Below are 17,174 nucleotides of genomic sequence, written 5' to 3' on the forward strand. Positions count from 1 at the left end.
AGGTTAAAGTAAAAAGAGCACATGAAGGTGGGGAAAAGGGGAGGTTGAGGTATAGAGAGAAAAGAATGAGAGGTGCCATGGATCAAAACACATTATATGTATGTCTGAAATATTTTTTTAGTATTTCAAAGTAGGATTTCTCTGTGTATCTGTGTAGCCTTGTCTGTGCTGGGCTTGTTTTGACCAGGCTATCCTTGAACTCACACAGATCCACCTGTCTCTTCCTCCCCGAGTCCTGGGGTTACAGATGTGCACCAGCATACCTGGCTATGTCTGAAATTATTAATAAAAATTTAAAATACTGTTGTTGTCTAGCAACACAATGCTGTTGGCAGTGGGAACCTTCAGCAGAGTAAAAAGGGATTCAGCAGTACTTGAAAACCTTTTGTTCTTGGGGAAATGCCTAGCAGATTTCACAGCTTTTAGAGATTTATGCTTAAAATTCAGATATAAACATCTGTTTTATGAAAAATATAGCAAGACTTTAAAAAACCTGACTCCAAACATACAGGATCTCAGCTTGGAGCCTCTACATGCAAATATATTGGACAACAGTGATGCAGTTGGCCCCAGGAAGTCCTGTTGCCCTCATTTCGATATAATTCTGTATCTCGGCTTTGTCTACAATCCATTGGTTAGGAGCCTAAAGAGTAATTTGTATGCTGGTGTTCCTCATGTAAATTAGATCATTATCCTTTTTAAAGGTATAAAGTCTCCTGTACATGAAGACGCTTTCTAAGCAACAGACTTGACCTTTCGCTCCTCTGTTCAGAGTACCTGCAGAGTATGCACTCATTAGCTCAAATTTGACTCCATGACATTTTTACTTAATTTTCTTTTTCCTCTGTGCTAGACACATGGGGTAACCATTTGCATTCTTTCTTGACCCGAGATGTTCTCTAATCTCTTTCCAGCTGTGGCATTTGTCATTCAGTCCCATCAGGATATGGTGACCCTTCTTTCCTCACTGTAATTCCTAACTGTTAATTGATTCGCATTAGAGAAGGAACTAGAAGCAGCCCTATGGACTTAGCCTTGTTTAATTATGGTCAACCAGAACAGTGGATAGAAAAGCCTTATTCTGTGGCATGCAAATATTCTTTGTGGAATAGAATGAAGAAACAATAATATATATTTTTCAAATCCTTAGGTTTAAGTGCTGTTGATTGGTAATAAAGAGCTTCATTCCTTTCCATTAGCACTGGGTGTTGTGATAATAGCAATCAATGTAAACAATATTAATAACTGTGGTTCACACTTTAATAGTTCTGATTTCAAAGGCCACACTCTTAATCACTTTGCTAAGAATTTTGAGTGATCACTCGACCGAAATGTCAAAGGCTGCCAATTTAGCTGTGTCCCCTTTAGAGCCCAACAAGGATATTTTCCCTTTCCAAGTTTCCAAGAAAAACCAATGAGGTGCAGAGATCTAAGGCTTGTTGTCCAAGATATCTATTGGCAGTAACTTAAGTTAGAGCCCAGACCAGCTCTCATACCATGTCCATGGTTTTTACCATTACCATAGTGCCTGAAAGGTCGAAACGTACTAGCAAAGACGTCTCTGGGAAGACTTCTCTGAAGCCATTGGTAATATGATTCAAATTGTGATTCTGATGGGCTTTTTGTAAACTTATTATTAGGACTTAGTAAAGCAGACACCTTGGGTGGTAGGTGGGCATGACTTTATTCTACAAAGGTGCATCTGTTTTGATCTCTGTTCTCCTACAATCTGTTGTGCCATATGTGATCAGATTGATGATTTAGTAAACAGTGATAAATTTTGTCATAGAAATATGCCTGTAAGCTGCTCATGAATTATTATTATGTAAATTACCATGATATCAGAAGTAATCTACAGAATTAATAGAATCCAAACAAAAATTTGGATGACAGTCTTTACAGATAGAGAAGAAAATTAACTAAAAATTTAAATGGAGGCACAAAAGACTGAAGATGGCCAAAGCAATCCCGGAAATAAAGACTAATGCAGGAGATGTCACCCAACCTGATTTCAAGTTATATATAGAACTACAGTAATGAAAACGACACACTTCTGGGAGAAAAAAAGACATAAATTACTGGAATAAACCAGAGGACGTAGATGTAAATCAATGTTGGTTCAACTACATGTACATAGGAATTTTAACAAATATGTCCAAATCTACACTGGAAGAAGGACAGCACCTTTAAGAAATGGTGCTAAGAAACTGGCATATCCACATGCAGAAGAATAAAACTGGTCTTTATCTCACATTGTATACAAAAGTCAGCTATAAATTGATGTAGGACCTCTGCATATAACCTGACGCTATGGAATTCCTAGAGGAAAAAGTAGGAAGAACACTTATAGGATTCATAGCTGAGTAAGACACATGATGTCTTTGTCCCTAGGTTGATTGTTTTACACTTTCTGAAATGCCACCCGTTCAGGTTAGATATACCCGTCTGTGCAATCGTAGCACTGTGTATGTTTAAACACACTGAATTAGAGGCCTCTCCAAAGGGAGAATCGATAACTTTTTTTTCTGCATGCCTAGTCAACAACCTATGTCTGTTGAAGTTGTCAGCCCAATAGCAAAAGCTACTACTGTATAAATAAATGTACAATTTCAAAATGACTTCTACATTCCTATTTTCATACTCATAGATAAAATCTACTCTCCTCCTCTAACATTGAAGCCTTTCTCTATAGCAAATGGCTACCATGATGCTGAAAATGAATGATGGTTGAGAGTCTAACCGTAAATGAGATATCCCATCTAAGGATCAGGGAACACTGAGGAAAAGGAGCTGAGAAGAATATAAGAAAGGGAGGAGTATGAGATGTCATTCTTTAGGCATGATGCAACCACTGTGTTCAGGTACTCCCCAAAGATGAGGGATTCTCTAATGAGTTTCACGGACTGGCTTTGACAGCCATCAGTCATGTATGGGAAGAGGGCTTACTAGGTCTTACTCCTTACATGTGAACAACTGCTTATTGTCAGAGTCTGGAATAGAGAGAGATTGTCTTCAGATTCTTGTCCACTGGTGAGTCTGGGATGCTCCAATGGATAGCTCTGAACACATGGTAACTCACATAGATATCCCTGACTAAATCAGTGGGTCACAAACAAATGAACAAACAAACAAACAAACACAATAGATAGGAGTGTGAGATAGAGATATGTAAGGAAAAGGATGGTTATAAAGAGGTGGGTGGATGATAGGAAGTAGAGGAGATAGCAGTAGTTACTATGGATGTATATGTATATATGTGTGCATATATATTCACTATAGATATACTTGAAATTGTCAAAGGACAATTTGTCTAAGAAAAAGAAATATGCTCAGGAGAGTATAGATCAAAGTAAGTGGGACTTTACTACAGATGGTGGTGAGCATTCGAGACCAGAAAGACTTCTCCGAGCAGATCAGTTAGTTGGAGCATAGTTAGGAGTGAGCAAGATGAAGGCACTTGCTTACAAAATACAAAGGAAGATATGTAAAAGAATCATTCAGCAGTAATGTTGGGAGAAGGAAGTTTTCTAAGAGGATTATTTTTGCCGCCTTGTTTCAGTGTAGACAGAGATATCCTGAAATATTTTCATTTTGCTTCTGTCTCTTTTCATTATAATATATGTGTATATAATGTATATGTATATATGTATACAATTCATATATTTCCAATTGTAAAATACTTATTATGTCTGATTTGTATCTATTTAGGCCTTGGTGATATCTCCAAAATAAATGTTTTATGAGGGCTATGAAGCTCAAAGCCCTGTGAAAAAGGAGAGGGAGCCTCCTTGTGTGTTATCTCCTTCATGAGTACACCCTGAAATGCCTCTTGAATAGGAGTTAATACTGCCATCAGACATTTCTTATGTCGTGCTGTCTTCTGGCTCAAAAAAGGAGAGTGGGTGAAGGGTGTGGGCAAAGAATTTTTTTGTCAGATAGAATGTGTAGTAATTTTCCTAATAGGATTTATGCCTTGTCTTAGCATCGAGCCCAGTTAGATATATTTCACTAAGTGCTGTAATTATATTCAATATACCTGAAATCAGTAAATATAATTTGCTCTCTGTGACCCATGGCATAATTATTGTGAATAAATCTATTATGACTATTTATTCTGGTTTTCTTTAGTGTCTCACAGAGTTTGATTAGGGCCATCTATGTTATCCTGAGTTTGGAACCAACAACCAATGCCTGGTGAACTTGTTAGGGCACACAGGACTTGACATGAGCCTCTCTTCTTTCAGAAGCTGTTATCCAAGGCTTAAGTTCTAAGGTGTATTTCTCCCAGGTTTGCTAATTATGAATGGCTTTTATAGGATGTCCCATCATTGTTGACCTTTTATGGTTTTATTATATTTTAAACTCTTGTATACCATATCTCTGGATTATTAATTATGCCTATCCTATTGAAGTTTTTTCTTATAAACCATCATTTTAAAATACCACTTTATAGAATATTTTATTTCAAGTAAGGCTAAATATCTTCCTTTTTCTCCTATAAAACTTGTCATCTTTACTAAAATATTTTTAAGAAGACTTTAGAAAAATCTCACTAGACACAAGATTTCATTAAAAGTTAAGTTTCACCCCTACAGAAAAAAGGACTACAGGCAACTAAGGGGTCCTGAGAGAGAGAGAATAGTCTTCCCCAGGGAAGACCACCCCAGTTGGTGATGCAGTACCAAATGCTCAACCCTGAAAATATACACACGTTATAAGAAACATATAGACTAATTTGCATTTATGTGTTTACATGGGTGTATGACATTGCTATATATGTAAAATAATGAATGAAAAAGAAGACATGAATGTGAAGAAGAGCAAGAAGAAGTATCCAAGGTTTGGGAGAGAGGAAAGGGAAGGGAAATGGTACAGATATACTATATTTGAAAAAAATTAATTTCAGATATAGGTGCTAGAGAGCTTGATCAGTGGTTCAGAGCATATGCTGCCCTTCTAGGGTAACATGCCTCAATTCCCAGCATCCATATAACCATCAGTATCTCTAGTCTTGGAACATCCAACTCTGTCTCTGGCCTTTCCTGTCAACAGGCATGCACATGACTCACAGACATATATATTCAGGCAAAACTCCCATATGCATAAAATAAAAATAAAGTAATTTATATGGATAATTTCCTAAAAGGCAGCTTCTGTGCCTCTGTACTTTGTGTTTGGGGTTGTTAAAAATTATTCATTTAAAGAACCTGAATCTGGGATAATCTGCTTATGCCTCATAAACTTGATTTTCTTCTGGAACATGGTCTTCCTTCTGCTGTTTTCTTAAAGATGGTTCATTTTAATGGAAAAGACTAAAGCGTGAATGCAATGGGATCGTTTGGCTCATCTTGTATTCTAGAATTGAACTCCTATCTGCTGTGGGTCAGGCTTCTGTTTTTCACATGAAAAGTAGCCTGAAGGCCTCTTCTCGTCCTTCTTACCTCAGCCTGCCCTTGCATGGCCCCTTCTGCCTCTGATACAGTTCATTTTTGTAGATTGTTTTTGTGTTGTTAATCTGCCATACATTATACGATTCCAGATGGATTCCCTGTGTGTGTGTGTGTTAGTGTGTTTTTATTCAGAATCATATGTAATGCATGTATGTAATGTGCTCTGCTTTCCTTTTCATCTTTTCTTACTGAATCATGCACTTACAATATCCAGAACCTTCTGAGATGCCTAATCAATAGCTTTAACTATATGTCCTGATGTTGTCGTGGTTGCTATGGTTTCTGGCCTGGCATATTCACAGCGCCCTAGGTTCTCGTCATTGCATCTTATTTGTGTTTAGTATGTTAGATGTTAAGTCAAAAGTGAAATTTAATTAAAAAATTTTTTTTCTCAACTATTTGAAGGTGGTATTACAAGAGGCTGAAATGTTGCTTCTGGAGTGCTATGGCCCTTCTTGATGCTTACTGTTTCCAGGGTTAATAAAATGTGAACGGCAAGGATGATTTCATCAGTAGGGCATGAAAAGAGATTTCATTATAGAAGTGGCTTGGAGAAAAAGGAAGCTTAACCAGCCCCTGTGTCAATTCATAGGAGGGAGCAGAGTGTAGTCAGGCCCAGGTGCCATTTACCACCGCTGAGGCACACCTGGGTCTCAGTCCTTTCAATGCAGGCGCTCTTTGTTGGCATTATTCAGGTGCTACCCATCATCCCAGTGTACCAGAAAAGGGTGAAGATGCCACAGTAATTATACAAAAACGTTAATCTTCTAAATTTCTGTAATGAAACCTGAGTATACGACTTTCTCTCTTTTTCTATTTATTCCCTGTGTCTAAACAACCCGTCCTTCAGAGTAGCATAGGGTGTTCCTGCTTAATGAAGTCTATCTTCTTCAGAGACAGACTCAAGAACTCACCTCTACTTTTCCTACGGACACTGACACACTTTCTTATTGTACATGGGGCTGCTTCTACATCACATTCACATTCACAGTTGTCTGCCGAGTAGGCTTTGACGATAAACAAAACACGATGTAAACCAACTTTATACTTCAGGCCTCTAAGTTTGACTTTAGGAAGGCATGAAGGGCCTAGTTTAAGGCTTGTGATTGCAACTGCGCCATGAGTAGTGCTTATGATTTGTATTGGAGCCTGAGTGTAAACAAAGGCTTTCTGCTGTCGCAGGTCTTTACAAATGCTGTAAAATGTTGCCTCGTGGGGCCATCCTAACTGGAAAGCTCTCAGGTAGCAAAGGATGATTTTTGTATTTCTGTTGCAGTTAATTTTGAGGACTTGGAAGCTGAAACAGTGACAGTATGAATGTGGGGGTGGGGTGGGGTGCTGGCATCCAGAAGCTTCTTTTAATAGTCTAGGTACTAAGGAAGAAGGGCATCTCTAGAATTACGAAAACCCCCGAAGCATTTTTCCTGGACTTAGACTTAAGGATTCATGTGATACCATTGGTTCCCATGAAGCACAAGCTACAACTCATTCTAAACTATGAATTACCATTAGAAAAGATAATGCTTGTGACTCCAAACTAATGAGGTAAGATGGCTTTGAAATCAGAAATGTTGTGCAAGATGTGTCTTAAAAGACTGATAATGAACTGAAATGCATTCTAAACTTGATTTCATGGAATTTTACGTTTCTCCAACATTTTTACTGTCTCTGAAATAAGTATGCATACTTATACCAGGTTACGTGTCACATTGGATCATAGTTTTCAGCATTCCTTTTGGTCTTTGGAAGCAGCATCTTCTGTATATCCCAGGCTGGCCTGAATGTTTTGACTGGACCAGTCTACCTTGAACACAGAGCAACTCCCATTTCCTCTGTGCTGTTGAGAACCACTCTGTTCCAGTACACATAATGACACTGTTTTAAAAAGAACAAACAAAACAAATTGTGATAACTGAGTTTGTACAAGTCTGCTGTGGAGACTAGCTGAGTCTAGATCCGACATTATTCAATGTCTTGCCATAATTTCTGTTCAACTCTTCTCATCTGTATGTATAGTGGGGTAACAATACCCACCTTTAGATTGCTTGTAAAAACAACAAATGCAATGATTTTATTATAAGCGTGTTACCATAAATGTGTTAATCACATGTATATTGGTCCCAAACTGTCATGGCTGCAAAGAGTTAATGCTGCTCCCAAACTGCCAAAATAGCCATTAAAAAAAAATTACTGAAAATCTTGGAAGATCTGACATTGTTTTACTTTATTATGCAAATAGCTTTGACCTCCAGAGATGATTTATTTTGCTTCAGGAGCCTCATTTCTTCTGTCCTGCTAACCAGTTTAGTCCATTTTGCCCAACAATTTATAATAAACCTGTAAAGAACTACTGATTATATTAAGATTTTTGGCTCAATTACCTGTTTCAAATGTTCAGTGACTAAGGAAAGCATGTCATTTTCTCCTCTCTTGCATGCTGGAGTGTAACAATAGACTGTGAATAGCGCAAATCAAAGAGACACAAATACCAGTATGAGGGCCCATTGTGTTCAGTTTGTTTCCCTGTCATATCGTTTTAATTTAGGTCGGCTGATTGATTATGACAGGCTCATTGTTCCCTTCTTGGAATCTCTAGACATGCTAATATTCCTATTCTTGTCTGTCCATTTTGATTCCAAAACTTAAATGAAATAGAATTGCAGCCCTCGCTTTGTTTGCCTGTGCTAAGTGATTATCTCTGAAGTGCGATTTTGTGATTAGGGAAGCCTGCATGCATATACTCAGCTAATGCTGATTTCCCCCAGGGTGCAGAACAGGTAAATTCATAATGAATGGATGTTGTGCTCTGATTTCAAATGGATGCAAAACCTCACCACCGTGCTTAGTAGTTTTATTTTAAAAATGTATTTAATTATTCTAAAATTAACAGGAGAATATTAAAATTGAACTTTAGTAATGTGGCATTTAAACATAAGTCAAGGGTGCTAACTGCTTATGAATGTTAATCCCCTTCAAAAACCAAAAAAAAAAAAAAACCAAAAAAAAAAAAACCTACAAATTTACCTGACATAAATTAGAGAGGGAGTTGTCATTGAAAATCTTTAGTTTAATTATTTATATTCTTCTTGATTAATTCCTAAAATGTCTCAACGCAGCTTGCTATTTGTATTGTCAAATTTTAGTGTTTCGTATTTTGAAAACTACAATAATTATTCAACTAATTACTGTCATAGTATTATCGTGGTTGTTTGGTCCTGGGGAAGGTGGATTAGAAGGTGAAGGGGCCTAGGAGTGAATGATTGGCACAGTGTATTCAAGTGTTTTCTTTAATGGTCTCGGGAGAAATTACGCATGAGTATAAGAGATCAGTTTTTAAGAGAATTTAACATTTTCCAGATTAGATAAATTTTAACCCAATCACCAGCATGTATGAGTGGTACCCAAATCATAAGCACATTTTTTACTGATTGATTGAGAAAAGCGTTGTCAATAATATTGTTAATCTACATAGTCTCTGATTTGCACCATACTTTCTCCAGAATTCACTAGGAATATGCCGCGAGGAAACAAGTGTCTAGGGTTGACTTCTCCTATTAGTGCTGGTTCAAGGTTTAAGGGGCTTGAGAGCACCACTGTCGAGCAACCCTTCTCAAGAGGGAGATACTGAGACTCGTGGTGATTATGTGTGCTGTCTTACAGGTGATGTCAGTGGTTCTCACAGCTCTTCTGACTGCCTGGAGAGCACGTTCTGCCTTAAGAGTGAACATTGATCATGAGCTCACAAGGGCAGTGAAGTCTGAAAGATGCAACTGTGTCCAGTCTTTCACTTTCTCTTTCTTAATTTGATCAGCAGCAGAAATGCGGGCCACTTTTATAATATAAAAATATACTTAGAAAAGTATAACTGAACTCATGTGCACCAGTTGTCTTTATGAGTACATCACAGAATAGGCGGTACATAGAAAGTAACAAAGGTGCCCTCCATCCTGAATGGAGCTATTGATGTCTTTCTCAAAATAGACCATGGCTGGTCCATGTGTATTAACCCTTCTACTGGATATGTTCATGAAGAAGCTCCGGGGTTATTGAGAGGTCACACTTTTAATGTTTGGTTTTATTTTTTGTGTGTTAAAGCATCATTATCCCTCTAAGAAGAGGGTGGTCAGAGATGTCTACTCTAAGTGCACCCTTCTGCTTTACTGTTCCTCACATAGTGTTCCTCTTCGTCTGAAAACACTGTTTTCAGATCTGTCTGGTTTCAACATGTCACTGTTTCATTTTATTAATGCATTTGAATGCCTTAGGGGAAACGCAAACTACATTCACTATAATGCTTTTATTAAGTCTTTGGGACTTTCATACAAGCATACAATATATTTTGATCATATTCCGCTCCCACTCTACTCCTTGGTGCGTACCAGATTCACCCTCACCTGCCCATGCCTTCCCAGACTCACGACCTCTGAGTCCAGCTTGTGATCCCCATCATTCCATTGGGTGTGAGCCACCCTCTGGAGCACGGTCAACCAACCAAGGACCACACACACTCTTAGAGGAAACTGACTTCCCCTCTCCCAGAAGCTACCAACAGTGAGCAGCTCCTCACTAGGGGTGAAGAGGGAAATGTTTTTTAACTTACAGCAGGTATACATGAAGTAGACTGCTTATCGTGTGATTTTGCCATTTCTTTTTTAGCATTTTATTGTTATTGAAAAAATGTGAAATATTGCCATGCAGAAAAGGAGAAGTGAAAGGCTGCTGTGCCACCAGACATAATGCTGCATTTCAGGATAAAGCCTAATGGCTGAATGCACAAGCTAGGCTGCATCTCATTTTCTGTATGATTTGTAGGATGTTAAGACTATGTGTCACGTAACCTACGCCAACACTGCACACACTCTGTACTAAAGGCTGGCCTTATATCTTCTTGCCTCCACCTCCCACATGCTGATCACAGACATGCACCACTACACATGACTGGTTTTCCATAACTTTGTTTACAGAGTCACCTCCCTGCCCGCTCACTGATTACCGGGCGTGCTTGTTTGCAGATCAGTCTATTTATTCAGGTTTTTTCAACATGCTGTTTCTGCAGCTTCAGCCACCTTCGAAGACTTCCAGATCCGGCCCCATGCTCTCTTCGTTCATTCATACAGAGCCCCTGCTTTTTGTGATCACTGCGGAGAGATGCTGTGGGGGCTGGTACGCCAAGGCCTTAAATGCGAAGGTGAGTTGCTGTGCTGCCCCTACCACACTTAAGGTGAGCTGAAGCTGCTGCTTCTGTGTGACTTCCATGACGCTCTCATAAGCACCCTCCAGTCATCTTTATGTCAGTACCACCATTTATGGAATATTTTGTTCAGTTTTGAAGTTTCCAGTCTCTGACCTTTTTACCTCATCTTCAAGCCTAGTTCCCACCTCTTTCCTTAAGTAGAAGAAGTAGCTCCCTCTGTGCTGCATGGGATATTTCAGCCAGAAATTAAAACTAAGATCCCCCATATTATTTAAGCCAAAAATCAGAATAATAAGCTTCAAAAGGCGCAGAGATTGAGATGGTTAATTGACCACCCAAGGTCGTTCCGATGCTGAGTAGGTAAAATGGAACGTCCGTGGCTGTTTTCACACCAGATGGCGGTTTGATCATTCCTCTGCAGTGAACCCCTTGACCCTGACACCACAGTGTTCAAAAACACTACTGTCAAGGCCCAAGGCCGCATGCATGCCTCCGCTGTGTTCTCTATTGGGGAAGATGGCGTGCTTTGAAGTATGGCTACTGTGCTCACCCATTTGGGATACAACCTGTAAATAATGTTGCCATAGTTGTTTAATTCTTACCAGTGCAGTGGAAGTTCAGAGAGAGAAGTCTAGAAGAAACCATGCCTGAAGTGTGTTGTTTTAATTAGATTCCGTTCACTGTGGCAAACACCTGAAATTAAAGCAGGAAGGATTTGATTTGGCCCATGGTGTCAGAGGCTTAAGCCCATGGTCACTTGGCTCCATTGTCCCTGGGTCTAAAAGGAGGCAGAACCTCAGGGAAAAGCATGCACAGCTAAGCAGTATCACTCACCTCATGACAGCGGAGCGACTGACATTCCAGATAAAGGGTCTGCTTTGCAGGCATGTCCCCAGTGTGTTATGTCTTAACTGTCTTCCTAAAGTCCCTAACCCTCTCAGGAGTCCGCCAGCTGGGCAGAGTTTTCAACACTGGGGCACTCAGTGGGCATTCCAAATGCAAATGATTACCCTCTGTCTCAGATGCGCAAAACCTGTGTGCCAGTGTATGCCAGTATCACAATGCCAAATGTCCTGAGTCCACCACTAAGAAAATCCATAGCCTCACAGTGCCAGCATCCATCAAAATTCCAAATCCAAGTCTCCCCTACCCCTACCCCCACCCCCGCGGGCCTATTCCCTGTAATCTGGGGGGATTTTGTTTGCTTGTTTGTTGTTCATAACATACTTCCAAAATTTAAAGATTCAAATCTTGTAGCTTCATCCCCAATATCTAGGCCACCTGGTGGCATAGTGGATCTCACCCTGGCTTAGGCAGCCCTGCTCTCATGGCCTTGCTGGTTGTGCCACAGGTGGCCTCTCTCAGGCTGATTCTACATGATGACTATCTTTCCTGAGCAAACAACCCATTTTCATGGCATCTCCAAACTCTTGGGGTCTCCACTGTATCGTTATCCTCCACTGTATTGTTATCCTCTCTCTTTTATCTCTTATACAGCCACACATTGTCCTTTCTGGCCTACGGGGACTCTCATCTGCTATAGCACCTATCTTCCCAGGCAATTCTTTGAAATCTCGTTAGATAGTTCTGTCACCTCGTAACATTCTACATATACCTAAAACAACAAGCAAGTGAACGTATCTCATTTTGCTCTCTGGAAGAGCCAAACTCAAGACCATAGCTTCACTAAGCTCTAAATATCTGGGTGGCAAAATTGTAGGATATATTTTATGAAAAGTTGTCTGATCTATTTTATGACACCTAGGGAACTTTTGAGTATCAGATACCGGTAATCTAGCATATTTATTGGAAGAAAATAAAACTTCCCAAAGCGGGAAATTTGCTTCCAAATACCTGCTATCAGGAAAGCAATAAGTGTATGTACTTTATATCATCTTTATTCTGTGGAGTGGATATTTTTATCTCTATTTTACAGACTGAAAAATTGAGATGAAATAATATATTCAGGGTCATGTATGCAAGTAAGTAATGATAGCAGCTTAGAATGGTTTAATCTGCTTATAAATATATTTGTAGATCTTTCTGAATCCAACTTCAATATATTCACATCATTACAAATACATACATACATACATACATACATACATACATACATACATACATACATACATACCATTTCCAGCAGGGAAGTTGTTGAAATTTTACAACAACAACCCATGTTCAAATAAGGAGCAAAAGAATCAGAGAAAACACAGGAGAAAATTTGTATTTCCAAGTAGCATCAAGACAAATTGATGTCATGCTATGTTTTCAAATTCTTAATTTATAAGTAATGATGGAATAGATTTAATTTCTGGTGAAATGACAGCTATTCTTATGTTTGTTTTTCAGGATGTGGTCTGAATTACCATAAGAGATGTGCATTTAAAATCCCTAACAATTGCAGTGGGGTGAGAAGAAGGCGGCTCTCAAATGTTTCCCTCACTGGGCTCAGCACTGTCCGCACATCATCTGCGGAGTTCTCCACCAGTGGCCCTGATGAGCCTCTGCTGGTATGAGCCTCTACTACTCTTTATCCGTTCCCCACTTGCTTGAGAAATCTGGGGGATGTTGTGATACCAGTGTCAGGCCAGCAGAGCACACTGGGAGGGAGACACAGCCCATGTGTGAGAACTGTGTTTCTACGGGGTCTCTCTTGTAGGTTGGTCAGTGCATCATGAAATATCCAACAGCTTTGTGTTTGCTTTCTTCCCTGAGTTTTGTGAAACTGAAAAATATGTGAGGCTTCATCATGGTCATAAGGCCTGAGCTGTGTGAACAAATGTGTTACTGTTGCAAATGATGGTCTCTTCTGCAGAGTATTCAAGTACTTGTGGCATACTGAATATCTCTTCTGAGCTAGAATTTGAAATTTGCCTTTAGGAAACCACCAAATTCCTACTGCTTGGTATTACTGATATTCATACAAGTTTATCACTGAACATTAACAAGTGCCATGAAGATAACTGCACTTAATAATTAAAATATTTCTAGTGTCTGTGAAGCAGCTGATGGATATGGTGACAACATTTGTTAAGGAAATAATTTTTGTTTTCCAAACATTGGGAGAAGCATAGTGTGATTATTGTGTAAGTCATTTAAAACAAGAATGGAGTTCTGAAACTGCTAATGACTTGATGCTCCATCTTTTTCTTGTCTCCTTTAATCTCTAGCTATTACGCTGACACATTATAGCATAGCTATCACAGAAATGGATGAAAAGCAAAAGTAAGAATTACCAGGCTATTGAGATCAACCAAATCTACCTTGACCTTCGGTGGATATAAGTTTTGGAGTTATATATGACAATTTGTAATTGTTGTTATGTGAAGAGTATCTGGTTATGACTTTAAATGACTTAAACTTTATTCTAGACTAAGCCACATGTCAGGTGGTCACTTATCTTTACAAATAGTCACCCCCTGTAGTCTATCCTTGTATTGCTTTTGTGGTGGCTCTCTTCCTTCCTTCCTTCCTTCCTTCCTTCCTTCCTTCCTTTCTTTTCTTCATTTCTCTTTTTGTTTTTGGGAGGAGGGGGTACAGTTTGAGTTCCTGCACCCACTTTGTAGACTAGGCTGGCCTCAGTCTCAGCATGACTCACTGGCCTCTGCCTCCCTGACTGCTGGGATTAATGGCATGCCCACCACACTCAATGTTTTCATTTTTTTTTTAACTGAAACTATAAGGGAAGACAGGTACTATATCTTTGTAGCAGTTAGAAGACTAGGATACCTCTTACCATTCAGAAGGTACTTTATGGGATTCTGGGGAGTCCTGTAAATTGGAGTTAATTAGAATAAATGACAGTTTTATAGAAAAGTACTAACTCAAAAATTCTATCATAATATAATTACCGTTATTTACTCTGCTTTGAAGTTCTGTGGTTGAATTATAAATTAAAATTAGTGATTTTTATAAGTCACAAGAATTGCAGTAGGGGCAGCTTCAATCATTGCAAGGTATAATGTTTGGAATAAGGACATTGGAATTATATAAAAGTTAGGTTATAAATAAATTAGGTCATGCTTAAATTGAGGATAGGCTTTTTAAGAATTATTCTTACACAAGACAAGAAATCCAAAGTTTAAACTACTTATAATTATGGTAGATTAGGATCTTGATAATCTAATTTAGATGATACATATTTTGCCTTGTATCAATAATTGTATGTACTGCCACATGCTTTGTTTTATATATTTTATATATTATTATATTTGTACACAAAATATATGTATCTATATATTCACATATAAATGTGCACACAAAGGCATGCATACATACTTTGAATCATTACATATAGCTAGTTTAGATTTTATAGATAAAATAAATTTATATACCAAATCAAATCTATGCATAAATAAAATATGTAACTCATCTGTAACCATGATTTAGGTTATATGACTACACCTTTAATGTATATTTCTTTGTTTTTAAACCAAATTAATTGGTGTATTTAAGCAACTGAAATAATTATTTAAATATTTGAATTACTTGATTATAAGATATATTTTACAGAAATGTCAAAATCTATTAGTGTTCCGCTGATGAATGAAAATCCCTTTAGTAACGTACTCTAAAATTTATTCAGTTTTCAAAGTGGCCTTTAACATTTCTGCAAAGAGTACTAATGAAATTGTGATCAAAGAAGATTGCAGTGATTTATAAAAACCACCAGGGCCTCAAAAATAAAATAAAAACAATTAAACTATTCATTAAAAAAGAAAGAACTTAGGGCCCTGAGACACTGAAAGATAGCCTTGTATAAACTGTCATCCGGATAAAGTTTAAATGTCAATTCCCTCAGAAACAACATCTGTGACGTACTCAGCATGTTTGTTCTCAGAATTATGCTTTATGTGTACTCGAGGGCGTGTCTGAGTGTCTTTCATCTAGATTCTCAGAAGTTTGGACACATTTGTCTGCCTTTCATCTCTCTGTAGGGTTTGTTTCATCTTGCCTAGTGCAGGTAGGAGCAAACTGAGCCTGCTCTGGCCAGCCGTACTTGGACCATGGCAAATATGTCTCCCTTTAGGCAAAATGAATTCTAAGAAGGGATGATATCATAGAAATAATAGTAAAACTTTTTAGTACTATTTATAATAAAAAACCTACCTATTTCTGAGAAGGATGATGATCTACGGAAAGATGATATTGTTCATTAATTCCTCTAGAATGTCCGCTGGATAAGTCTGTGATAATATGTGTACATTTTTTTCTAAAAGTAAGGAAAAAAATTTTTCTATGTCATAACTGCCTATTTTGACTAGAGGATTGTTAATTTACATACATAATAAGACATGGTTATTCTACTCATTCATCCAATTTATGCACACAGATTGAGCCTCAGACTTACATAGATCTGTTAAGATAGAAGGATAAAATATATCTGCTGTATTGGGAGTTTTACGCATCGTCTGTGTTGTCGATAACCCTCATCCATGATGCTCTACCTACGGCACCTATCTTCTAAGACAGGCCAGTGTGGTGATTTATCAAAACCATCAGGGCCTCAAAAATAAACTGTACAAGGACGCAGTTTTTATAAGCCATTAATTGTATTATCAGAAGCAAAGAAAAGTAAAACTGAAAGTGCGTCCTTAATTAGGACATACTACATGTACTTACATGTCTGTTAAGATACGTCTAACTCCACAGATTTTATTTTTCTACTTTTTGTTCACCTCTTTCTTTATGAGTCAACATCAGTTAAAACAAAGCTACACAAGGCCTAACCTTAGCCAACAATTTTACAACTCTTCTTCCTTTTGTCCTTGAATGTGGAGGAGGAGCTTGTACCAAATCAGTTTTCCCACCTGGAAGAATTGTAAACTCTAAGTAAAATATGAAAGAAAAGGAAAAAAGAAACTAAATTTGAAGGTATCTATGAGCTACCAAGGCAGTTAGGACTTGAAGTACCAGTCACAGAAAGTCAACAAGCCGGGCTTTTCCAGTATGAAAGGTATCCAGCCCCAAACATCAATGATGTCACTATCGACAATCCCTGATAGAAAATAAAATTGGAGAATTGCTGTATGTGAAAACACATTGAACATAATATGGTATTACACAGTGTTCAAATATAAACTTTTAAGATAATATTATATTATTAATACACACAGAAAATTACAATAGAATAAGAAGCTGCACACAGTCTGGTTGGTTAACATGTAGAGTGGAACTGCTATGAAGAATGGACATCTGAGTAAATGTTTCTGGAATTCATTAAATATCTGTATGGGAAATAGGAGTTTTTTCAAGACAGGCTCTCACTTTGTACACTGTGTCCTGCTGGCTATCCTTGAGCTCAGGAGGTAGACAGGACTGGCCTGGAAATCACAGAGATCTTCATGTCTTTGCCTCCTAAGAGCTGTGACTAAGAGTGTGCTCCATCATGTCCAGTCTGGGACATACATTAACCCTGATCCAAACCATATGCACATCAACACTAGGTACACTGTGATTTTCTAGAAAATAACAGAGAAAAATAAATAAAAATATTGAAATAGGAAATTTTTGTTAAAAAAATAAAA

At 38.1% G+C, this 17,174-nt stretch overlaps 1 protein-coding gene and 1 long non-coding RNA gene across 5 annotated transcripts in view; one reads left to right on the forward strand and one right to left on the reverse strand.

Annotated features, from left to right (window-relative positions):
• The window catches only part of PRKD1 (protein kinase D1), a 300,126-nt gene that overhangs the window by 205,269 nt on the left and 77,683 nt on the right, over positions 1–17,174 (forward strand). For all 3 annotated transcript variants that reach the window (XM_084793725.1, XM_084793726.1, XM_084793727.1), the window contains exons 3-4: positions 10,507–10,638; positions 12,997–13,157. In XM_084793725.1, the coding sequence (XP_084649851.1) occupies positions 10,507–10,638; positions 12,997–13,157 (293 nt within the window). The remainder of the gene's footprint in view (positions 1–10,506; positions 10,639–12,996; positions 13,158–17,174) is intronic.
• Positions 6,870–17,174, reverse strand: part of LOC311604200 — a 49,102-nt gene continuing 38,797 nt past the window's right edge. For both annotated transcript variants that reach the window (XR_014781395.1, XR_014781396.1), the window contains 3 exons: positions 15,757–15,859; positions 11,247–11,337; positions 6,870–7,325 (listed from right to left, as the gene is read on the reverse strand). This is a non-coding gene — a long non-coding RNA (uncharacterized lncRNA). The remainder of the gene's footprint in view (positions 7,326–11,246; positions 11,338–15,756; positions 15,860–17,174) is intronic.

This window comes from Acomys minous (genome assembly GCF_964271855.1).
Source record: "Acomys minous genome assembly, chromosome: 8".
NCBI lineage: Eukaryota > Metazoa > Chordata > Mammalia > Rodentia > Muridae > Acomys > Acomys minous.